Source organism: Papaver somniferum, chromosome 7 (genome assembly GCF_003573695.1).
Source record: "Papaver somniferum cultivar HN1 chromosome 7, ASM357369v1, whole genome shotgun sequence".
NCBI lineage: Eukaryota > Viridiplantae > Streptophyta > Magnoliopsida > Ranunculales > Papaveraceae > Papaver > Papaver somniferum.
In genome coordinates this window covers 36,234,851-36,260,654 of record NC_039364.1, presented here as the reverse complement: position 1 = coordinate 36,260,654, position 25,804 = coordinate 36,234,851, and the positions used below count along the sequence as shown (strand labels likewise).

Here is a 25,804-nt window from a genome sequence, read left to right as displayed (position 1 = left end):
CAGCATCCCTAGATTATGTAATAGTATTCACAACAAAGTCAGAAAAATCACACCAAAAGTATGAAAATCAGAACACACAACCAAAAATCTATATGTAGAAGTATACTCAGCATACCTTATATGAAGACACAATCACCATTTTTGGTTTCTATCTAGTTCTTCTAGGAAGAGGAATGACAATCTTAGTCAAATACCCCCACACTTTGACATATTCATAAGAAGGTCATCTACCTTTCCATAAATCATATGGAGTTTCATCTGATCCTTAAGGGTACTATATTCAGGATATACTAGTTAAGAGGACTTCCTCCTCCCACAAGACCGCAGGTAATCCTGAACTAATCAACATGGTAATTATGATCTCCTTAAGGATACAATTAATATGTTCAAGGCTTCTAATTGGTTATCAACTTCAAGTTTATACATCTTAAGGCTTCTAAGGCATCATCCTTATCCCTAAGCAATTATACAAGATAGTACCTCGTACAATCATCTACGGAAGTTAGAAACCATCTTTTACCATAGTGGTTTTGGGTTGAACTCATGTCAACTAGGCCTAACTGAATTAATTCTAAGGGATTAGAATTACTATGAACATTTGTGCTAAAAGATTTTATAGCATATTCATTTCACCTTTGTGTTCAAGATCCAAACTAAATTTGGGTACGAAGCCTATGCTGGGCAGTTTATACATTGACTTATAATTTTAAGGTTCCAAGTCTACCATGCAAAACATTCAAAGACACACAAAAGAAAGAACAAGAATCAACTATGTTCACTTCATCAGATTTTCCTTCAAACTTATATAGACCCTAAGTCCTATAATTGTTGCCTAACAAATCAATACCCTTAGTTATAACAAGTTTTCCACATTTAATTAAGATCTTCAATCTTTTACCATCTTCAAGAGAACAAGATACAATATTATTTCATATGCTCGGAACATGAAAACTTCATTCAGTGTGAGAATATTACAGATATGAACTTATGCTCGACCTTTCCCTTTTATGCAACCTCTGTCGCAGATGAGTTACTCATATAGAGTTTCTCGACATCCCTTATCCTCTGATAAGAGGTGAACAGGTCTCTGTCTCAACAAACATACTTAGTGGCTCCAGAATCCACCCACCAGTCTCTCACATTGGTTATTAAAATAACTTCCGACATCATGTCAATGAACTCGTTCTAATTTGTTTCAACTAAATTAGCATTAACTTTTTACTTATTAAGGTTTTATGTTGTCTACACTTTACTGCCGTATGGCCAGGAATTTTACAAACATAACAATCACCTTTAATTAAAGTAATGCCGGATTCAGTTTTACGAAACATACCTTTCTTATGAAGACTACGCTTAGAGTTGTGTTTGATGTTCTCGCCTTTGTCAGCTTTGGAAGACGTGTTCATCCACATGCGCCTGGTAGCCATGTTCCTTTTCAATTTCATGTCACAATCTTCGTTTATACTCTGACCACGGACACGGTAATTTCCCAATCACCTAATACACCACATCTCACAAATTTTAGTTCCGAAACGGAAGATAAAATATGAGCTTTGAAGATAATATCTATATGTACAAACTTCGTTTGAACCACCATATCAAAAAACTCATGATTACCCCATAAAAAAATACTTTAGTTAACAACAAAAGTTTGTCCGTCAGAATTTTTCAGGAACATTTGTATGTTTTGTAAAATATCAAAAAAATACTTTTACAACTCCAAAAAATCTGAAATTTTACGTGGGTAACTATCAGGATGTCTAATACTTTTTGTCAAAAGGGTTCATCGAAATTCCTTCTAGGTTAAGAGATAATCTCGAAACTCTACAGCTGACCAAAAACATTGTTTTTGTTTTTCACTCCACAATTAACATCCATGATTCACAAACCAACCAACCATTTTCGATTATTACAAATTATAATGTCTTAAGATTGTTGGGTGCAATAATTAAAATAAAAAAAAAAAATCAAATAAGCAAAAGTTATTGATACTTATCTCCTTTATAATGGAATTGATCGATTGACGAAACGAACGAGCTTCTCATATCTCCACAACAGCAACAAGGCAAAACTTTGGAAAAACAGAGTGAGTCACGTGTTCAACACGTTGCCCTTAAGACATTAGTGCCCGGCTACACTCAAGAGTGATGCTATAGCCCTCAAAGGACGGATATCTCCAGGATAAAACACCCTACTACACCTGCTACTAGCATATGTAGTAGATGCTCAACTTGAGCTTGGCAACTCCGAAAAAACCGTTAAGGAAAATCGCGAACTCTTAAGAAACGCTATAAAATATTTTCCCTTAGGGGTCCCCCTAAAATATAGAGCAACCCTTTTCCCATCGATTTTACAAAAGTAGTGAATTTCTTTATATAATGAAATAAAACAATTTAAGAAGTGGAAACTTCACAATGTGGGACTAATAAGTTTATATAGTTTCTTAAAACTACTAAAAATTGGAAACTCCACAATGTGGGACTAAAAAGTTTCATTCACAAAAGAAAACAATAAATTATAATTTTTTATTAAAACTTTAAAAAATTATTTTTTTATTAATCGTTTTCCAACATACCTTTGAAGCTACCAGATCATCTGCTAGGCGAAAAACCATAGATGACCAGCGTATGAGATCAGATTGGTTGTTATTTATGTATTCTAATGCTTCTTTTGTAATTTATCTCCAAGTTGACAATAAGCATGGATGCTCACCACAGGCCCTGCTATCGAAATCCATGCGTTATTTGTATATTCTTCGAGCGTGGGTATGTAACCACTGTAGTACCATGTTGCCTCTACCAAGAATGCTTTGCATAAATCTCCCCACTGAAATATCATATATCCCGTTTTGATGCATTGACATCCAGTGGAATTCTTTGCAAGAATATGGAGGTTAGCGACCGAAGTATAGTGAGCAGCATATACATGCATACCGATTTCTGTAAGTACGGCACGACGTCTAAGTTATTGTTCCTGAGAACCTCATAGCCCATTTCGTTGACAGTGTTATCGAGTGCCATGAAACATATCTTCATGTAATGCGGAAGGTTTTCCAATGTTTTTATATCCCACCTGTAAAATAAAATGGATCATTGAGAATATTAAGGCATATTTTGTACAATTTTTAAAAACAGTTTTCATAGATACTTTTCCATTGTTTTAATAATATACTTTTTTTTCTTGTTTTCATTTTTTAAAAATTGTTTGGTAGGAGAAAAAGTTATTTTTGAAAACCGAGGAAAATCAACTATATCAAATGTAAAGACTCGCCTAAGAGATTGTGATACTGGTCATGACTCACTTGCGGTCATTTATCCAATTTCTCGCTTTATTCTGAAAATGAAAAGGAAAAGGAAAAAAAAAAAACAGAAAACGATTGTTTATCATTTTTATTTTATTTTGTTTTTAAAAACAGAAAACAAATGGAAAGCGTTTTCCGAAAAACTCCCATAGAACACCTGTTTTTTTACTCCCGTTGTATTTCATCATCCTAAACGCAGGTATTTGGTTGTATCAATCGTATCATTTACAAAAGAATCAAATTATTTTTTATTTTGCGTTGAATGAGAGTCGTGTAGAGAAATTTTCAACATTGAGTCATGGAAGTAAGTTATTTATTTCTCCCAAACTAATTAAATATTATGAGACATACTAACATGACGTGCTTATTGTTATATTCTTACTCTGTAGTGACATCATTTCTGGGCTGGGTTGCAGGGAGGCTTCATTTTTTGAGCCGTGTCCGCGTCCGATTCGCGTCGGACACGGGACACGCGTCGTGTCAGCGTCACACCAATTTGCGCGTCCTGCGCGCTGGTTTGGATGCACCGATGACGCGTGTCCGACGTATTTTTTTTCTTCATTTCCATTTTAATTTTATCCTTTATTTTTATTATTATTAATCAAATGAAGAAAGACAAACATTTAGATCAATAATTTAGGTCTTTATTAGGGTTTTGTAATTGGAAATGACATCACGTATACCGTTAATTGTGCATGTGTTGTTCTAAGAATGCATTTTGATTGTGCCATGTGTTTAATAGTGACTGATTGTTTGACCTTAGGCATGTATAAGCAAACGATATCTTTTTTTCTTTTGAAATTTATACCCATGTAACATCATATTCTAATTTTTAGGATCGAAATACTTGACTTTGCTGTATAAATACATGATTATATATATAAATAAAATATGTATATACGTGCCCGCGTCCTAGTTTTTTCAGAATTTTGTAGTGTCCGCGTCCGCGTCGTGTCGTGTCGCATTCGCGTATGTGCAACCCAGTTTCTGCGTATTACTTGGTGAAATTCTGACTTTGAAGAGCAGCTACACCTAAATATATTTACCAAAATCTAGCTCATAGCATAGGTTGTGCTTTTTTCCTTTGTTTCTACGGCAAGTTCACACGCTTAGACCAAAGTCAAACTTTCTCTTAGATTGCGCGAAACTGCTATACTTCCCCATCCTTTTCCTGCACTCTCTTCCACCATTAGGTGACAATGATCTTAACCGTTGAACCCTTGAATTGGGATTAGCAGAGGTCCCATTATTATTGGATTAACCAATACCTGCATGACATGTAGGTGGGGAAAAGAAATGGAGATAAGGAATGGAGGATATATAGCATTTTCGTAGATTGCGTGGATCAACCCTGTCAAATCAACCCCGGCAAAGGAAAAAAATATAAAAGGTAAACTTTCGAATATGTCTGGTTATATCACAAAAAGTTCCATGGGAAAGAGAAATGACAAACGGAAGATTCATCTTATTGTCCTTCGTTCTTTTCTTTTTTGATGAAAAAGATCATATATTAACACTAGCAAATGCAATACAACAGATTTATAAAATTATTTCTATCAAACGAATTAGAATCTATGCTAGATTTGTGAACTCGTTGGTTTGGCTTTCTGACATGTGTTGTAGCTTTTTAATTCTTGCCTCCTTAGCGATGTAATCTGTTGCATTGTTGTTCTTTCTCTTTATAAATTTCACTTTAGCTTGAGGTATCTCGTCTAAAGTTATCCTTATTTCCTGCAAGGTATTTTCTGTCAACCACTGAGATTCTGAAGTAACCCTATTTAAGTTGTCTGCCAAAGCTTTGCAGTCAGTTGCAATGACCACACTTGATAAGATATTATTCTTTAACTACGTTATTGCCTTCAGTAAGGCTTTTGCTTCTGCATGAAAAACTGATATAGCCTACTCCGAACCCACCGAAAAGTGAATGCAGGTCTCTTCATCAACGGAGTACAGGATGAAAGCATATCCCATCGACGAATCTTCTTTCTTGTAAGAAGCATCAATGTATTGTCCTTCGTTCTTTCTCCTGCTTTTACCTCTTTTCTTCTTGTTTTTATAATATTTTTTTTTAATTTTAATGAAACCGCCAAATATATTTTTGATAAGCTCATCACAACATTTTTTTTCTTTCCCCGCTTACGTGGACCCACCTCATACCGTCATTGAGTCAAAACCACGTGTCATTTGGCTTCCTTTTGTCCCACGAAGATGACTCCAGCTGTAAAGTAGACTCTTCTCTTTCCCTCCGCTATACAGTTAGGTGGGTCATCTAGTCAGCACCCTAATTTGGCGCATACTTTCACTTTCTTCACCGAACAACTGTCAAAAAGTAGTTAGACTGTGACCCGACATTCATTCACCCACTGATAACCCGAGTCTACATAACACACTTGATCATCTAGACTCTCTCTTCCCTCATTTTACCCTCTTCAACGAGATTTTTTTCTTTTTTTCATCTTGAAGGGAACGGAGTCGTGGAGAGTTTTGGATCACAATGTCTGGTCTTACACCGTGTTTGTTTTTTCGCGACTCTTTCCTTTTTTTTGATACGGAAGGATGAAATTTATTAGATATTGGAACCAATAACATCATACATATCAGCCTGTAATGCTTCTACTATGAAGTTTGGTGAATACTGAGACCAACTTCTACTAATATGAAAATTACGAGAGTGTTTAGCCAGCTTATCTGTTGGTTTATTGAAATTCATATTGATGGACTTACAAGTCCGTAATGAATGTTTACTAAATAAATGAATGATGTCTAAGATCAGTGGTTGTAATTCCCATCTGATCCTCTGGTAGTCTCCCTTTGCTCCCTTTTCCCGACTCATCTTGAGTCTTCTGAATTTGACTGATATTACCTAATTCAATATGTTTGTTTTTGAGTTAGATGAGTCGATTGCGAATCAGATACGTCTCAATATAAAAAAAATGAACAATCTGACATCTGACTCGAGCTGAGTCAGCGGCCGAGTCAGATTCAACTGCGAGACAGCAAAATACAAAAGGCACTCTTTGAACTTATCTAATAGACTTAGATTAATAAAACAAAAAGAGGATAACATCAGAATAACTGTTTCTAGTTTTCACCATTTTAATTCATTCATAGGCAATGAATAAAACACACAGAAGATTCAACTCCAACATCCAAAGGACGAAGCTGGATAATGTTCATTACACAGTTTATGCCAATACGGAATCCAAAAATCACAAACAACAATGTTACACTGGATATGCCAACATAGAAACCAAAATTCACAGATTAGAGTGTAACACCGGAAGCGAAGGAAGGTGTCTAAAAAGACAGTGATTTCGAGGTGGGATGCCAACAGTTAAGCTTCCGATGTCTTAAACAAAATTTCAACCTCATCAATGATTTTTCGAGCTTCATCCAATTCCGGGCCATCCTGTTGATTTGATTCTTCCAACTGTGACTGAAAAAGTAGAATATATTTTAAGAGACACAATCACAGAACTTATGACTATGAGCCGTCTATTGACTAGGATGTTGATAAACTGTGGATCATGCAGCCTTTTTGCATTTAGGGCGACTTGTTATTGATTTTCGAATGAGTTTTTGAAACTAGATACAATCCAAAAATCTGAATTTCTGCCTAGTACATGGAAGATTTAGTCTTAATTTCAAATATTGAATCTGAATATAGTTCGAGAGACCCATCTCTAAAAAAACCCTAACCAAACCCTTTTTTTTTGCATATTTTGTTTTGAAAAAATACCAGAGTTTCTTTGATGTCAGTTAGTGAGGTCTCCAAACGCTTGTGGCAATCTGGAATCATCATTCTGGATTCAGCCAAAACGTTCTCCTGATACAACAGTTTGAGTAAAATCTAGTAAGATCACAACTAATACAGTACAATGTAAGACTTCAAGTCTCGATTACGAACTGAATTTTAATGAGACAGCTCTTTAGTTGGAATAGATACAAGCAAAATTATGCAAACCACGTTTAACACCGAAACTACATTCAGTTGACCTGTTACAGAACGATCCACAAACTGAAATTCGATTTGCATTAATTCACCATTTAATACCAGCAATTGAAAGATAACTAGATGCGTTTAGCTGGTCATTCGTGATTTCAGGTGCAAAATGGAGAATGAATAAACTAAAGTAAAATCTTGGTAGAGCCTATCTGTTGAGATGCTAAAGTCATCTTGGAGTTGAACCCATGACCTAACACAAAATTTGGCTTACAATTTATAACAATTATCTACTAACGACTCCTCCATTACCAATCAAAAAAAGACAATAGGGATAATTTCTTAAAATGTTGTAATTAACCCAGAAGATTATTAGCACACATGAGTTACTTATGCACCTACAGCATATTCTACAACAATGCAATTGGGTGTGTGTAAAATTAGTAATAAACTACACCTAGAAACCCTAAAGATTATGGGTGAAATGTACCTGCTGTTTAAGATCATAAGGATCAGCTCCTTTCTCCTTCATGTCAGCAGTTTTACTAGCTTCTCTCTCCACTTATTTTTCATACGAGTAAAGTTCTTTAAGAACACGCTTACATGTACCTGTCTTGATCTTCAAATTTCTAAGAGTTGCCATTATAACACTGCATCAGGATCAAAATCAAATGAGTAATTAATTTCCATTAAGTAAGAAAACATACTAAAATGTCTAAAGCTATTTGAACTCCAGTCTAGGGTTTCTAAGCAGAAGAAGTAGAAACGATACTGAACCAAACACTAAGAAAAGTTAGTTCAAGAATTAAAGCATAATTGAAGTAACTGATAAATCATAAACAATAACTAGTCAAAAATAACACTAACATTTTGAAAATTCCAAACCTAAAATTCTTCAATATCTTTCCTCTTGGAGAGTGAATGAGTAAGAGTGAGAATGAGATCGTCATATATATAAGGGAACCCAACTTGTGTCTGCCCCTTATTAAAATAGGGAGTGTCAATATAAAGAAAGGGTTCTTTTGTCATCTTCTTCAGTTGGCTTGGCCTTTTATCGGCAGTTCCTTTCTTTGTTCATAAACAACTTCTACAAAATATTCGAAAATTCCTTGTGGGAAAAATGCATACAAAAAGAAAGTTGGATTCTAAACCTCTATCTTGGGGCCAACAAATCACATACACCTACCAACCATATCAGGATATTGCAAATCTAATACTCACATAAGATTCTAGCATACCAAGCAAAACCTTAACAGTATTCTGGCATCATAAATTGGGCATCAATTGATCAAAATCCAGACAACCCGATTTCATTTCAGTTAGTAGACTGACTCATTCTTCACTTAACATCCAGGGTTTGTGTAGAAGAACACCATATCTGATTTCTCGCAAGTTTTAATTACACAAATCAAAATTTTGCAACAACAATACAACATGCAAGATACATCATACAGGATTCTAAAAACAAAAATGCCTTACCGAGATTAATCAAACTATAAATCTTCAAAAAATTGATGAGATTTAACTCATCCGGAGATGAAATCTTCAAAAATAATCTTCACGAATTTGATGAGATTAACCAAACTATAAATCTTCACGAATCGAAGTTTCAGAGAAAAAAGCTCTCCATGAGTTCAGAGAGAAAGGAAAGCCAGCGGAGAGAAAAAAAAATGACGATTTTAGGCTTTGTTTTAGTGGTGGACAAAAACTATCAAAATAAGATTTGTTGGAGGGCCATACGGACATTTCATAGATAAATAGAGGGTTATTGGCTCCTGTCTTTTCGTTTTAGGGTTTATCTCCATTTTCTAAGCTTCACAGTTTTCCCTCCCTCAATTGGTCCCGTCAAAGTTTTCGATTTGTCGAATTGAATATTCATGGGTTTGCTTGATTGTTCTCCTTTTACTTCATCTTCTTCTTCAATTTGCATAAACAATACTAATAATCACATTCTTCTTCATTCTTCTTCGATCCAACTTCAAAGGAAAGTGATTCCAGTGGCTTTAACCACTAAACAAGTCAACGAGGTTCAAAATGTGTTGACTGGTGATTCCTTTATCCGACCTCATCTCAGAAATTTGTCTCCTTATCAACCAATTTTGCCTTTTGAGGTAAGTAACTCAATGATGTTTACAAATTTTTTCTGAAATTTTGAGTTGAAATGGTTACAGTTCTCCAAATTTGAAGAATATTATCAATTGGTCTGCTTCCAATAGCAAGATTGGTTGTTTCTCTCCTTGCAGAGTTGCAAACATAAGCATATGACAGTAGTTACCATAGTTTCTTACATCTCTCTTGATTGTATATTGTTCTGCTTGTGCATATGGTATTCAAAAAGATTTAGTAAAATGAGCCCATGCGGCCGCGTCATTGGTGCAATGTGATAGGTTATGCTTTTCTGTATTGAAGAAGTAACACCTTCCAATGTCAAAACTAGCTAAATTGTTTTAAGCTTGATCGAATTATTTTTCTGGCTTTTTATTCTTGATCGCTGCATCAACGAAATGTGAGTAGAAAACAATACTCATTCGGTTGAAGCCAATATATTTCCAGCCCTTCTACATCTCCTCGTTGCTCGTTTTCCATAAAAGTTCCTTCATTTCTTTCAGCACCACATTTGACATACAGTTCACATCTTGTTACACTTTATCCTTTTGTGGTTTCCTTCATCTTGCCTTTTTTTTTGTCTGGTCAAATTGTTCATAACCCCTTAAAGAGTCGAATCTTCTTTCAATTTGTCTATGTACGATTCAATGGGAATGCCTGGTACCTTAAGTGAGTCAGGTTTCTTTGTTTGTCGACTTGCATGGGCATTAACCGTGGTTTCCTAAGGTGGTATAGGCTGATGGATGGCATCTATGGCAAATTAAGCGTTAGGATTCTTCGTCTTGATACCAATTGGTATTTCTGAAACTTGTTGCGTGTGCTTTTTATGCTCTATATTCAAGTATGGATCTCCACTATCTAGTTTGAGGTTACTGACCATTTATCCTAAGAAATTGGTGAACCCAATTTGCTTCTGCTCAAATCTATTATTTGTCACATTGAGCTCTCACTCTATGTATTATGCACTTCCTAGAAAGTACACACACACATACATAAGTTGTTGGTTCTCGTTCCCATGTTGATAGAAAATTTATTTCTGCTACATATTCACAGTCATTCAACGAGTCCAGGTCCAGTTACAACCTAATCAGGACCCACTGTTTAGAGAATTTCTTAAGAGTCAACCACTTGTTCTTTGAATAATAATGCCCTGTAGCTCAGCATGTCCTTTGTTGGTAGAGACTTTTGAAATACACAGCACAGCATGTAAGAGATTCTGCACAGTATTACTTTCTTCATTTCACGGAGCTGTAAGTTAATCTTCATTTTCAAAGCACACCAGAGTGTCTTCTTCCTCATCCAGTATTGGAACTTCATTTAGATCATGCTTTATAGTTAGCCAATGAATGGCTGAAGCAACATTAAACTACCTTCTAAATTGCCATTTCCAGCATCTATTCTTGTCATATCTTGACTGCTATATCTTATCTATAGAGGATTTATAAATAGAGGTTACCTGTCTTTCAAGCTTCTATTCCACTCCAACAGTCGTGCCTGAAACACGTGTTTCCACTATGAACTGAAGTTTTAAAGTGCTGCTGAAACGCTATCTTCATGTTTAGGCTAGCCCTCCATGTTCCTGTTCATAAGTCAGTTTAGTTTATAAAGGGAGTATAAACTCAGCCTCACTTTGTGTCTCGTCAACTCAATAAAGGTTTACATTTTAATTTCAAATTTCTTTCTTTAGGTCTTGTCAACTCAACTTGGAAGAAAGCCTGAGGATATTATCAAACTAGATGCAAATGAAAATCCTTATGGTCCTCCTCCTCAGGCAAGTCTCTTTTTTCTCTTTTATCTCACTTATCTCTCAGGGTTTATTGTGTTTTGAATGTCAGACAGGTTACTCTCCTCATTTCTTTGTTCTATATTGGAAAATTACTGAACTGAGGATTATTTTTTTCTAGGTTACAATTGAGTTGCTCAATAACCAATTTGGCATAATGTAAATTAGGAGATAACTTGGTATAATGCAGTTAATTGCTTTTATTTTTTATTTTTTTAAAAAAAGTAGTGCTGAATGATCTAATGTCAGGCATTCAACACAGTTACAAACGTTTTTGTTCTGAGTCCAACTTCCAGATTGTTTTTAGGTGGTTGAAGCTTTGGGGAAAATGAAATTTGCTCATATTTACCCTGATCCTCAAAATCGCCGCTTACGTGATGCCCTTGCCAAAGATTCTGGTGTTGGGTCTGAGTATATTCTTGTAGGATGTGGTGCAGATGAGCTTATCGATTTAATCATGCGGTAAGATATCAATGATTATATGAAAGTCAATATTGCTTACTGAATTGGTAATCTGAATTTTGGTTTGTTTATTATTTTTTTCTTCAGCTGTGTGCTTGACCCCGGTGATAAGATTGTGGACTGTCCTCCTACATTTACAATGTATGAATTTGATGCAGCTGTAAATGGAGCTTTGGTCATCAAGGGTAGGAAAACTGACGTTCTCTTTTACTATTCTTTTTTTTCAATTTCCGTTTGATATCAGCTTAAGATGGTGGTGCTGAGACACATCACCAGGATCTTAATAGCCATGGGCTGTATGCCTATTGCTGATACTTTTGCTATGTTACTGTGCAGTACCCAGGAAATCAGACTTTAGCTTGAATGTGGAACAAATTACTGAAGTTGTTCGTCAGGAGAATCCAAAGTGCATATTCCTAACCTCTCCTAACAATCCAGATGGAAGGTACATTTTCAGTTAAAAGCCAGTCTCATACATTAAGTAAGAGACGTTCTATACATTGAAGTCCGTCTTTCTCAAACTTCCAACAGAGTGCATCACCCAGTAGTGATCCTACACTAACTTGAGCACTCCTTAGACCTTACTCCTATCTAGCTGTGTGTTTAACTAGTTGACCAATTATAGGATGGCCAAAACCAGATTGAAGCTTGGACAGGATATGGTATCATGTATCCTTTGGCATTTTGTTCAGCTGCATAAATTAACATAGACATCACTTGGTTGATTGTGGCATCTTTTTCTTACGTATTTTAATGCCCAATAGGAATTTGTTACAGTGTGATCAACGATGAAGATCTTTTGAAGATTCTTGACCTGCCTGTTTTGGTTGTACTGGATGAAGCATACATTGAATTTTCTGGAATAGAATCTAAGATGGCTTGGGTGAAAAAGTATGAGAATTTAATTGTGCTCCGGACATTTAGCAAAAGAGCCGGTAGGTTTACGTACTATTTTTGGTAACTATATGAGTACTCTTCCAACACTTTATTAAGTAACTTATTCTGCTTGCTTGTATTCTTCTGATATCCAGCAAAATAGTAGCTCTCATGGGCATCTTTTGTAGGAGAATGCAAATGCCATCTCACACTAGTTCTTAAAAAAAATTATCAGTGGAGATGCCTCTACTCAGATTCCTTTAAATGTTTGACTAAGGTCTATAATCAGGGTTTATTCGTTACTAGTTCGAACATAGACACCTATCTGCATCTTTTGGCTTTAATAATATTTACGCACATGTGCAGACTGTAAATGCCATCTCCATCAAGTTTGAAGTTCTAACAACAATTTGTAAGTAGAGATGTATCTTTAAACGTTTGACCAAGGTGCTATTTTTGGTGTTCTCCTTACCAGTTTGAATACAGAAGCTTTTCTGCATCATTTCCAATTGGAAGTAATAGTCAACAAATGAAATATCAGGCAGGCTTTTGTCTTAAATGGCCAGTGTTGATACCCATGCTTTCTAGTTATGTAGTCAGATCTTATGCCTTAATAAAATATGGAAACTGGATATGTTTAAGGTCAAAGAAATCTGCAAAATATCGATGTGGTACTAGTTTAAATGTCTTTGCAGTTTGTACAAGCGAAACATGAGAGAAATTAGGAAGTTAGAAATGATTGTCTCATATTTAAGAGTGTATATAATTGGTTGGCACAATTGACGGTCTTTGGTTGATTTTTGATGCTTGCAATTCCATGAAACCTCATCTCTGATTTCTCGTAAAACTGTGCTCTGTGCTCTGTGCTCCATAACAGGTTTAGCAGGATTACGTGTGGGATATGGTGCATTTCCTCTAAGCATTGTCGAGTACCTTTGGAGAGCCAAGCAGCCTTACAATGTGTCTGTTGCTGCTGAGATCGGTGCATGCGTGGCATTGGAAAATCCTGAGTATCTAGAGGTAACTCGCTTTCCTCTTTTTTCTTACCTCTTTTGATCGATTAGATATCAACATTTCTTTCATTTGAACATCTTTCTATTGTCTGGGAATTTTCGCAGAGAGTAAAAAACGCTCTGGTGCAAGAAAGGGATCGATTATATTCACTACTGAAGGAAGTCCCTTTCTTGAATCCATATCCCAGCTATTCAAACTTCATTTTATGTGAGGTTACATCAGGGAAGGATCCTAAGAAGCTAAAGGTTAGTAATCTTGATTTTGGATTCATTACATACTTATTGGTTCCGTAACTCTTCCTTCTACATTTTCAGAGTTAGTTCTGAAAATATATTTTTCAAGAGAATGTAGTAGTCTAAGTTTTTACATTTTATTCCTATCTCTCTTTTGGATTCTTTTTTCTTTCAATTTCTGTTATGACTCCAATTCAAAACAAAATTCTCATTCTTTATATCCCGCTCAATGATAAACCAGTAGCAAAAACAGGTTTCCATTAAAATTTGGCCTTTTATTAGTTTGCGAAACCTGCATTTTTATTTTTATTTTTATTTTTATCATTTTTTGGTTGTCTGATATGCATCGTTAGGAAATCTATGTAACTTCTTTGTTTATATTATTATCTTTCTCCAGGAGGAACTTGCAAAAATGGGTGTAATGATTCGACACTACAGTAACAAAGAACTAAAAGCCTATGTAAGGGTTTCTGTTGGGAAGCCTGAGCACACGGATTTCTTAATGGAATGTCTCAAGGTTTTGACGTGAAATTATTTCCTGATGAATTCAACATGAGTTCAGGCAATTGCTGGCCTTTTCCATCAAAAGTGAAATAGAGATCAACCTCTAATGGGTTAGACAAAATCTGACAAAGAGTTAAGTGACTACAGCTTGCATCCTGAACCTGAATTGCAAAAGATTGTTTAAGTTCAATTTTTTAATATAAACTTATTGATTAGCAAAATCAGAATTCTGTAGCTGAAGCCTTGTTGTACTGAAAAATTCGAGATACGAGTTAATTTCTCTTAAATACCGTTCCACCTTACAAATCTCCAAACCTCGAAAATATGAGTAATCAAGGTAATGTCTCCAGATCTGAACCCTAGGCAATATGCTCAATAGAGAACTTGATTTTGTGTAAAATGCTAGAACTTCATTTTGGGTAAAATGCTATGCTAGAAGATAGCACTCCGAAATAACTTTATGGCGCAAATTTTCAAGCTAATAAAAGCTACTTCCAATTACTAATTTCAAAGGTGATGCATCTGTTCTATGGTATCACATGAACCATTCAAACCTGGTAAATGAATTCATTTGGTAAAGAATCATAAATATTCTGCCAACTTACGACTAAGATGTCATACAGGTATACAGAATACAATAAAGCGCAACCAGAAGATAAAAACTGCGCCTTGTCAAAAATTTATTTCTAGCACGAAAAATCTAAGCAAGTCCCAATTGGAACGAACCCTCACAGAGCAACAGCATCATGAGAATCCAGCTTTGCCATATTTTTTGCTCGTAATCTTTCCATGAACTTTGGGTTACCCTTGAGTTTCTCCTTGACATAAGAAACACGAGTCTCCTCCACATATGTATCTGCTTTCATGGCTTCTTCAATCAGGGAATATAGAGTCCTTAAACAATCCTTCCTGTTTTCCTCCCTATGCTCAAATCTTATGCAAGAGAAACAAAAAAAAATTGCTCACTCAGTTGTAGATACTGGCACACTGCACTGCACTCTAGCACAATTAATAAGATATAGAAGCATAATACACCTATAAACCTATAAATTTAGTTAGAAAAAACTATTCATTAACCAAAAATTGCTGGAGGAACTACCCACCTGCCATTACTGGCAAGATCACAAAGAACCAGTACATTAGGGAAAAAGAAACACTGTGTTACTTTACTTATTCCCTTGAATCTATTTATGACGAAAAAGGTTGAACACTGAACAGTTAAACGGCCCTCGTATTCAATAAAGAAACCCACAATTTAGTTTATCAAGCAGATCGCTCCCCTTGACAATCTGTGCAAGTGCATTCCTCTTTCACTAATCTTTTCTTTTCCTTGGGCGTGAGTAGGTTTTTGGGATATCATGAAATTGTTTACCCCCTTCTTGTTGAAGAGATTTTTGGAAAATATAATTTAGTTAGGTTCAGTAGCAACATCCACTTTTTACAGAATAACAAGAAAGAACAAACCAGAATTACCAAGAAAAAAACAAGATAGGGCATGAACGAAATTACAGACCTTTCACTGGTGATTGTAAGCTCATCCTTTCCTGAATGGTAACGTTTCCCAACTAAGGCTCTCAAGCGGTGGCAAGCATGCTTGGAAAGCTTCAGTTCTTTCACAGTGACAGACAGTTTCACTTTCCTGTTTTTAGGGTGCCATGCATCACCTCCAGGAGCCAAGACCACTCTTGACTGCCACCTTAAGATTGGTCCCTCCCCAGGAGGATCGTCTAGGCTTGTACACTTATCTGGCAGGGCGGGCAGGTCAGACTCTGCGTGCTTCTCTTTTTCCATCAATTCCGTGCATTCCAATACTATTGAATCTTCAAACTCCTTGAACATTCTATAAGCTTCCTCAGGATCAAGCTCTCCCTTTTCACACATATCCCCAAGCTCCTTGAATTTCGCCTCCACCTTTGCCTTTATTTCATCTGCAGATATATTACCAATCAGACAAATGTTAAACAAATTGAAACACCTGAAAGTACACAACCACATCTACAACACCAGATTATGAGGATATACAAATCTTTTTAATGAAACAGTGAAAGTAACAAAACCTCATTCTTACTCCCAAAAGATGAAAAGTACTGTTGTTAAAATACGTGACCAATAATTCCAGGTCACATAATACCTAAAATTAGGAATTTAATAAGCTCAAAGAAGCTTTAAAATAAAAAATCAAACCCTTGTTGTTTAGCATGCACATTGTTCAACTAAGAAGGCTCTGTCCACGGTGTAGATTGTGACACTATAAATACTCAATGCATGAGTTCTCATCACTTTTTTATCACTTACAGTCACTCAACATACCCATAGCATTGTTTCAAAAAAACATACCCATAACATGTGATCCGGGTAAGTTAAAATGAAATACTGCAACTGAAATTCTTCGCTGGTAAAAAGTGCAATGTGAGTTTTTACACCTAGTCTTAGGAATGAACCCACATGACACAACAATTACGGTTGCCTGAACAAACTTCACCTCTAGATATGATGTAGTTCAGATAATCCAAATCAACCTACTCCATAAACAAGTGTTTCTAAGTTTGAATCTCATTCCCATTATAAATACTTTCTTTCAAATTCAACAAATAGAAAATACTAAACATTTGATCAAATGAAACTAATAGCGAGTAAATAAGCTGAACATTACCAGGAAGTAGCTTATCCCAGTGAAGCATATCCTCAAGAATCTCTTCACACTCCTTAGTATCCTTAAGAAACCCTTTCTCCGTCGCTTCCTTAATCATTCCATCCCATTTGCGATTGTCCATATTAAAGAATTCATCTTTAGAGAGTCTCTTCTCAACTAGTTCCGGAGCATTATACAGATTCTCAATTTCCTCATCAGTTTTATAAAGATGTTCAAAATCATTTTCAAACTCTGCATCTTTCACATCAGTCAATGGCTTTTTCTCAAGCTCTACCATTAACTCATCATCAGTTTCCTCATGTTTCCCTGATAATCTCCTAGACATAATAGCTTCCATTATTGATGGTAGCTTTTCCTCATCTCCTTTCATGTAATCATTTATCATCTTCTTAAACTCTACAAACACAAAAAAACAGAAAAAAAATTCAAAAATGATTTTTACTACCCTAGAATCGAAATTAAACATAAAACTCTAAAACCCAATTCAAAATTTCCAAAGATTGAAGTCTAACCTTTAGTGCCCACATCTTTGACCTCATCGAGAGAATTTTTCTCCTCTAACTGAGCTAAGATGGATGCAGGAGTAGAGATCGAGCTGGGATCAGTAGGCGGATTGGATGAATCGTCATTTTCTGAAGAGAAAAATCTGAACTTGGATGAAGCAGAAGAAGAAGAGAGAGGAAGAAGTGAGAAAATAGGGTTAGCTTTGGGGTTTAAAGGAGATTGAAAATGGCGATAAGATGAAGAAGCATATTTCAGTATACTTCGTCTCATCGCTCTGGTTTTATTCTGGGTTTAAGCAGCTTTTGATTTAGTAATGGGAGAGACTGAGATTTTTGAAGAAGAAGCTATTCTCTCCTCATTCGATGGGCTAAAAGATATCCAGGCTCGCACTGAAGTTGTAGCTGCTCTGGAAGCCGTTAGATGGGCAAAAGGAAAAGTTATTGATTTAAAGGTGACTGCAAAAATGGACAACAAATAGTGTTTGTTCAAGAATGTATGTACTTCCATTCTTGAAAATTATCCAAACTGGTCTGGTAGTTATGCAAAGAGAGATGCTAATAATGCAGCAGATACTCTTGCAAAAAAATCAAGAAACAATACAAGTTATACAACTCAAGTTGAGTCGGTTAATCCTCCAGATTTCTTAGTAAGGAGTCTGGCCAAGGACATTTCCGATGTAACAGCTTGATTCTTAATAAAATTTAATTTCTTATAAAATAAAAATTGGTTACAAAACAAACAGCTTTCAATAACAGCTAAAAGAGTATCAACAAGAACAATGGTTGACACTATGTCAGAGCACTCCTATATGGTAAAACAACTATCAAAAAATTATTAAAAAAAAAAAAAAAACTATGAAAAATTAAAAAATTTGGGCCCCAACAATTTGAGGCTCTAGCAACAGCCTAGCTGGCCTAGTCCATACGACGGCTCTGTAAATCACGATGATTACGGTGTCACCATTTTTAAGGAGTCTGGACGAGGTATCAATGCAGCAAAGAATGAAACATGGCGAAAATAACGAGAACAGCTGTCCAGTTCAGATTTATTGGTCGTTCACTCTGTTGCTTGCAAGGGCAGGTTACGCTTATCCTCAGGCCTGTGACGGAACAATTTGGCTATAGCTCGTCTCTCACAATCCTGTAAGCAATCCAAATGAGAAAATTAATATAGTTGAACTCTTAAGGTCGCAGTCATGTTTTCACTAATTTGCAAACCTTCAGTAAAACCAAAGTAAGACAAACATGCCTCGATTAAACACAAGCCTCATTAAAATTTTAATTATTATGATAAACAACTATGTGTAATAAAAGATTGTGGTTGCGATCATGTTGATGAGAAAGTAAGACAAACATGCCTTGGTTCAGTCTTTATCATTGCATCGAGAAGTTTTCATTTGATTATGGTATTATTGAAATGGGTTGCAGACAACACTTCGGCATGTAAGGTTTAATCATGAAAAGAATCTTTACCTTGAACATATTAAGATGAAAAGGCTTCCCAGGATTCATCTTTCTCAGCTTGTGATATGTATAAGCAAAGCTCAGTTGATCACGCGGAGTAAAGCGATCCACTTCATTGAACCAAAGACAGGAAAATAAGTTGGACATAGGCGTGTGGGCTCTTACTATAAAAGACCCTTCTGGAACATCTGTTGACAGTAATTATACCATGGTGTTATAGAAGGACGAATAGATAAGCACTTTGTGAGTAAAAATAGAGATCAAATAGTGGTTGAACTCATACTGCTAGGAAGAAGTTTCCTGGGATCCGAAAAATTGAATCTCATCAACCCATCATTCTGATAGAAGGCAAACTGTTGATCAATAATGGTATGTTTGAACTTGTTCAGCTTCTTGTTCTGTGCCACTTCTTCCCATACACAATGACGATCATAATGGTTGGAAATAGCATACTCATGACCTTTTCGCCATAAAAAGTACTCCAAGATGAGAAGAGGATCACTTTGGAGACGTAATTTGCTATCTAACCAGATTGAATACCTACGGAGTTGTAACCAATAATTAGAAACTATAAACAGAGGTTGTTCAATGAGTTGAATTCCCTTACCCAGCCAAAGAAAATAAAATACAATCTCATAAGCAGATGATTAATCAGATTACGATGAAGATAAATATAAAATGATGAGAACATATGACGATATCCATCTGATGCTAGAAGAAAAAAAATACTACTATGACTTCTTGAAAACCTGAAAGGCTAGGGAATTTAGTTTAAAAGAATTTATTCTTCTATTCCACTGATATTATGACTACTAAGTGTTGGTGATATCAATTTATTCTTCTTGAAAACCTTCTTCAGTTAAATCCTGCTTTTCTCTAGATCTCTTCCAAGAATTCTTTTATAGATATTTAATTTTTCTTATTTTCAAATAAAACAGGTTTTGCAAATTCAAACCACAGCTTGAAGAAGCAACATCTGGTATGCATGCTACTGAGATTTCTAGGTCTAGAGAGAGGAATAACGATAACAAAGGAATATCAATTTGGCAGTAAAAATATTGAAACTCATAGGTAAAAACAGCAAGTGAAGAAAAGAGACAACTGAATTTCCACATGAGACAGAAAGTAAAATACATTCTGCATCCCAAAATAAGACATGAAAAAGCGAATAAAAACACAATTCTAGAAATTTTCTCTTAAAACGACTGAGGGCTTTAAATTAAGTGGAGCACACCCATTCCCGAATGCAGAACTGCTATGGTGAAAGACATGGTCGATTCTCTTTGGTGAATGAATATTACTTATTATTTGCTCAAAAAATAAACAAGGGGCAGGGTGTGTGTAAAGAGTGACACGATGGAAGTCTCTAATTCACCCTGTTTGACTCACAATCACCATAATGCTGTCAATTCCTTATGGATAACTATCATATGTAACTCATATACATTATAAGTTTATAACTAATCAGTGAATTAAATCGAAATGCAAAGCTCACTGAAGAGCTTTACAAAGTGCTGCACAAGAATTCCGGCAGTGAGACTAAACAGTATGATTATCAATACACGAGTTGCAGTGCCTCACATTATCGTCCAAGTCTCAGATATTGTCAGATAAGAACAGTCAAAGTTCATAACTTTGTCCCTTACAGATGACATGGAAAAAAAGTGAGATATTAACTCCACAAGTAACAAATGTTCAATATCAGAATCAATTTGATATATTTACCTTGCAGAAGGAAAAAGTCGATGTGTCAAGAATTTCGGAATCTTTCCTACTCTCCGCATGTCAGTGTAAGGTAAATTTTTTACAACCACAACCTTCCATAAGCCGATAAAACCAGCTCTATCTGGTTGCTGGCCTTCTGAAGACAATGTTCGCAATGTACTTTCATCCATAAACATAACAAAGCAGACATTTTTCCTTGATAAACGTGTGACCTGCATCGAAGGTAGAGACAAAAACTTCACCACAAGCTCACTATTACAAGCTGAGAAAATCTTAAACAGTGACTTTTAGAGGCATGCGACAACAGATTGGCTATTGAAATCCCTCTTCAGGTAAAGTCCGGAAAGCCCTAATGGGATCATGAAATGATTCTGCAGTAGAGTAATTCTTACTGTGAATTAGTATACACTCAAAAGATTAATTCATTTTCAGTTATCTCAGTTGGTCTTGGATAAACACAAAGGTTAACAATTATAATAAGCTCTATTTCAGTTATCATTTTGCCGGGAGAGGCTAATCTGCGTTGACTCTAACCTATCTCCTTCATATAATGGGATTAAGCACTTCACATCAAACAATCCTAGCCCAAAATTTTGTTATGGTGAAATAACACATCAAGCCTAATAATTGCAATTCCGTAGGGAAGACAAGATTTGCTAGTATATTACTGCTTTTAGGTAATTTCTAGGTACTTTGCTAAGGATTTCTCCCTGCTTTGAGAATGAGGTTATTAGACTAACCAAAATTGCAAGATGTAAAACATTTAGGAATAGTAATCACACACCGTTTTAGTATAAGGCGTTCTTATGTTGTCTGAGTTTCCGAATATGCACGAGGAAACCGCTATGTGGCAACTACTCATATATCTCACATCATCTTCAGCCAAGTCAAATCCTGTGCTTGCAGATCCTACAGGACCTTTAATAAAACCACAGTTGATTTTCTGATCACGTGCATAAAATGACTCTTCCCTTTCTTTGAGACTCTGGTGGCCCGAAAATCTGGGCTCCCACTGCTCTAGACCACTGGGTCTCTCCTCTATGTCTGTGTACTGTAATGCAAATCTTGAAAATTTTCGACTTTCTAAAGGCTCTACTAGCTGCGCAGTAGAGTTCAAGAACTTCATCTCACATGAGCCTGAAGAAATTAAAATATCAAAAATCAATGCAAAAGAGCTGAATAAAAGAAAAGCATGCTTGGTAATGGAATATCATGTGTACAAAGAGAAAATCTCTAAAGTATATACGCGTAGCAGAAGAGAAGAAAAAAAAAAGAGGGATTCAATTACTATGATAATGTTTAACTGAAGTTTTTACAGAAGTCAGAGACTATTCCCTAGAATCTGGTTGGTCAGCCAAACCCCACAAAAAAATGGTTCTATGACCTCCATAGATATTGCTCAAACTAGATAAATAAAATAAAATAAGAGGTCAAATTTCATCTATCCAGGTGAGAAGAAAAATTTACCAGAAAATTTATGGCGCTTTGGTTTTGTTTTCCTAGAATTTGTTCTTTTCTCTGAAGTAGAACGCCTTGCTGCCTTGCCACTCACACGCCTGGAATCTATCTTTACAGTATCATCATTGTGGGAAGTGTCCTCCTCAGATTCCCTATATGAGTTGGGGTCTTTTGTATCAGAGGACTCTTCATTCTCATCATCATCGCCTTCTGCTGCATTGGCCTGGACATCATTTTCTGTCAGACGCCCATCATTAGAATCAATACCATCATCGTATTCATCATCGAAATCAGCTCCTTCATTTTCCAACCCCAAATTTTCACCATCTGATACTACATTATGTTCATTGTTGTTTACTTGCCCAACATTTTTTAGGGAGGCTTCATACTCTGCTTCATAGTGCTTCAATTCATCACGGCCAGCTTCATTATACAAACCTACGGTTTTATGGTCCTGTTTTAGGTGCTGCTGCTTGATTCTAATCCTTTCCTTCACACGATCCTTGTCGGCAGAGACACTATCAACGTCGTCCATGTTAGCAAGATCTGATACATTCTCATTGTATTCATCATCCCTTCTCCTGTCATCCCGGTCCCAATCCCTCGAATCTCGGCCATGAGATACAGAACCATGACCAAATCTGAGCACTTTATTCTTAATTCGAGTTACATTTGTGAGGAAGTCCGAGTCATTCCTCAAATCATCATCCTGATCATCGAACCTATTAGGTTCTGCACAACCATATCATTAAAGTTATTTTAGATGCTTACGCTTATAATAATTTTACATCCTACATCCATTGGAGGACCGTCTAAAAAATAAGCTAACAAAAGTATTCTCTAGAAGGAGTTGCAATAGCTAAAATTAAGCCAAGCGCTCCTCAGCATTACATTACAAAAGTACTCTGGAATACACAGATAAGTTGAACTTTAACTTGCACCTGTATAAATCAGCAATACCTACAGCTATGCTTACATAATAGTGGTGGAAACTTAAACCAGTTTCAATTAGACAGGATTTCCAACATATATACCCTAATTCTCAGAAACGTTCTAGTTACAATACAAAATTTTAGTGTCTAGATCCACATATTGGCAGGCATTTAAAGGCTTCAATCTAATTCACCCAAATCCTACAGAGGAAGACTAGCAATTCACGAAAACTATGGAATACTGCACATCTCACCTAACCTATTCCACAAAATCCAGTACATGTACAGCAATCGAGTATGAGATTCTAAATTTCTATCTATTCCTTTCCTACCATCTAGATTTCGTATTCGATATTTCCGCAGTTTCGATGTTCACAAGAAAAATTACTAAGACCTTGCATGAACAACGTAAGACAATTAAACTTAGGAATCTATCACAGAAGGTAACAATTCATAGAAACATTGGCATTAAACAGAAAATACAAAAGGGAAATTGAAAAAGTAAAAGTTAAACAGTTTCTATATACATAACCTAATAATCTAATAGAGAAAGAGAAATACCTTTATGATTATTATCTTTGGTGGATATATAATAGACAGCAAAAACAGTAACAAATAGAACAACAGAGAGAATGAGGGCGAGCAAAGTTAATGAGATCTTGCGACTGTTATTGTTCTTATCAGAACCACCACGACCTGATCTTCTATGACTTCGTACATTCTGCTTGTGTGGAAACCTAATACCAAGTGAGACATGAGGTTCTGATGCTGCTGATGAGCATGTTTGTCTGTACTGAGCCATTCATACATTGTTTTTCTTCCTCCACCTCAGTCTATTTCTTCTCTCTTCAATCAATCATTCAATTAATCCATCTATATATCTATTTCTTTTCTATGGTTCCGAATATATACAGAAGAAGAGACAGAAAGAGTTTGTGTTGTGAAGAAAGACTAATTTAGGGATTTTTGATTCACCATTAAAAAACCTAAGTAGGTAGTGTTATTGAATCGACATGAATTGAGATCGGATCCTTTTTTTTTCTTTGTTTCTCTCTCTATGGAAGGAGTGTAGGAGAGTAGAAGACAAGCGAATTGATGAGACTCGAGGAGAAATAATAATAAATGGGAGGGGTTTGTTACTGTGTTTGTTTAATTGTCTGAATTTATTAATAGACTGTTTCTACTTTCTACCAGTTACATTACACCTAATTTGACTTCGGAATCGGATGATGGGATAACACCTGGTTTGTTTGCATCTCACTTGACCCTAATCAGATGTTTCATCGTTTGTTTAGTACTTACTCTCTCCGTCTCGAAATGATAGATGAAAAAATCATCAAAAAATGGCATTAGTTTACTTAATTTTTGTGAAAACCAAACAAATCTATTTTTTGGAGACCGAGGGAATACTATTTTTTCAGAAAATGGGTCATTTGTCCAAATATTTTTAAATCACGGTTCAAATGGACGAGTAAAAAATAGTTTGGGTGAAATGGCCAAAGAAAAAAATAGCTAGGATGAACCTTTTTCATCCTAGCTTAAATTTAAAAAATAGCAAGGATGAAACTGGATACATCCTGTGTAAATTAAAAATAAGAAAAAAATATTTGAAAATGGGCACGATGAAACTGGTTACATCCTGCCTATTTTTAGAGTTAAAAAGAAAAAAGTTTAGAGGAGAAGAAAAAGAAAAACTTTTATGATATTTGTGAAACCCTAGATTTTGATTCACTCAACCAAAATGAGTGATTCCAGTGACCCAGTATACTTCTAAATTAGTTCTCATTAGCTTTTTCTCGCTCAAAATTATCTAAAGTAAGTAACAAAATCAAAACTTTTAAATTTTCAGAAGAACTTACGGTTGAAATTTTGCTCGTGACCAACCGTAACTGGTTAAATTTGGGGAAGATCCAATTGTAAAACCAGTTACGGTTGGTAATTAAATTTGGACAACAACCGTAACTAAATTACGGTTGGTAACTAATGAATCGAGACCAACCGTAACTACCCTACGGTTGGTGTGTCAACTTAACTTTTGAACCGTAAATCATTATTTGATAAATTCTTAAGACACGGGATTATTTACGGTTGGTATGGTTGTTTGAGTAACAAACCGTAACTCAATTACGGTTGATAAATATGATGCAAATACAAACCGTAACTGAACATATTTCTCAAAACTAAGAACTTACGGTTGGTATTTGAGTTAAAACCAACTGTAACATCAGCCCAATCTACAGTTACGGTTCGTATTTGAGTTATTACCAACTGTAACTCACATGCAACCAGAAATTTCAATTTCAATTTTCATACAAAACCCTAATTTTTGATACAAAATTAACTTAAATCCAACACGATAAACTAAACCCTTACTGGATTTTTCCAAACATTTTTCGAATCGTCGATTAATCGAAGACGATGAAATTTTCAGTTTTAATGGAGGTTACGGTTGATGGAGGGGAAGAGAAGATGAAGAAGACGATGAAAAAAACTGATTTGATTTTTTCTGATTCATTAGGTTTAAAAAAAATTGATTTGATTTTGGTTGATTTAAGGTGAAAAGGGTAATTTAGTCAATTTACATCCCCTTTAGGACATCCCCTAACCAACTAAAAGGACATTACTATCACAATGTCGCCCCTCTAATAAATCATGCCGCCCTATAATAAGCTTGTTATAAATATGCCTAGTTGATGAAGAATTGTTGAAAAAATAATAATGAGACTACACTAATTTATTGACAAAGAATTATTGAGTAAATAATTATGAAACTACACTGGCTTATTAGCATCTATGAAGGATACGGAAACCACCATTTCCATGGGTTGTCCCCAAAATTCATAACAT

General features: G+C 35.5%; 3 protein-coding genes and 1 pseudogene across 4 annotated transcripts; 1 reads left to right on the top strand and 3 right to left on the bottom strand.

Annotated features, from left to right (window-relative positions):
• Positions 1–6,362: 6,362 nt before the first annotated feature.
• Positions 6,363–7,891, bottom strand: LOC113296977 (annotated as a pseudogene).
• A 1,118-nt stretch (positions 7,892–9,009) lies between these two features.
• On the top strand, positions 9,010–14,509 carry LOC113296976 (histidinol-phosphate aminotransferase 1, chloroplastic-like). Of its 2 annotated transcripts, XM_026545349.1 has the most exons (9): positions 9,010–9,355; positions 11,038–11,121; positions 11,441–11,595; positions 11,683–11,780; positions 11,932–12,040; positions 12,373–12,530; positions 13,349–13,491; positions 13,590–13,730; positions 14,116–14,509. In XM_026545349.1, the coding sequence occupies exons 1-9, from the start codon at positions 9,122–9,124 to the stop codon at positions 14,245–14,247; spliced, it is 1,254 nt and encodes a 417-aa protein (XP_026401134.1). In that variant the 5' UTR covers positions 9,010–9,121; the 3' UTR covers positions 14,248–14,509. The 2 variants fall into 2 exon arrangements, with proteins under 2 accessions (XP_026401134.1, XP_026401135.1); XM_026545350.1 differs by lacking the exon at positions 9,010–9,355 and having other exon boundaries at positions 11,033–11,121; positions 11,430–11,595.
• A 253-nt stretch (positions 14,510–14,762) lies between these two features.
• LOC113296975 lies at positions 14,763–17,795 on the bottom strand. Its single transcript, XM_026545348.1, has 4 exons — positions 17,388–17,795; positions 16,876–17,271; positions 15,736–16,150; positions 14,763–15,155 (listed from the first exon to the last, which is right to left on the bottom strand). Exons 1-4 carry the CDS (start codon positions 17,647–17,649, stop codon positions 14,951–14,953), a joined length of 1,278 nt encoding a protein of 425 aa, XP_026401133.1. The 5' UTR covers positions 17,650–17,795; the 3' UTR covers positions 14,763–14,950.
• A 272-nt stretch (positions 17,796–18,067) lies between these two features.
• LOC113296974 lies at positions 18,068–24,079 on the bottom strand. The gene is made up of 7 exons (XM_026545346.1): positions 23,519–24,079; positions 22,035–22,757; positions 21,352–21,704; positions 20,568–20,779; positions 19,126–19,382; positions 18,852–19,030; positions 18,068–18,519 (listed from the first exon to the last, which is right to left on the bottom strand). Exons 1-7 carry the CDS (start codon positions 23,757–23,759, stop codon positions 18,436–18,438), a joined length of 2,049 nt encoding a protein of 682 aa, XP_026401131.1. The 5' UTR covers positions 23,760–24,079; the 3' UTR covers positions 18,068–18,435.
• Between the last annotated feature and the right edge of the window lie 1,725 nt (positions 24,080–25,804).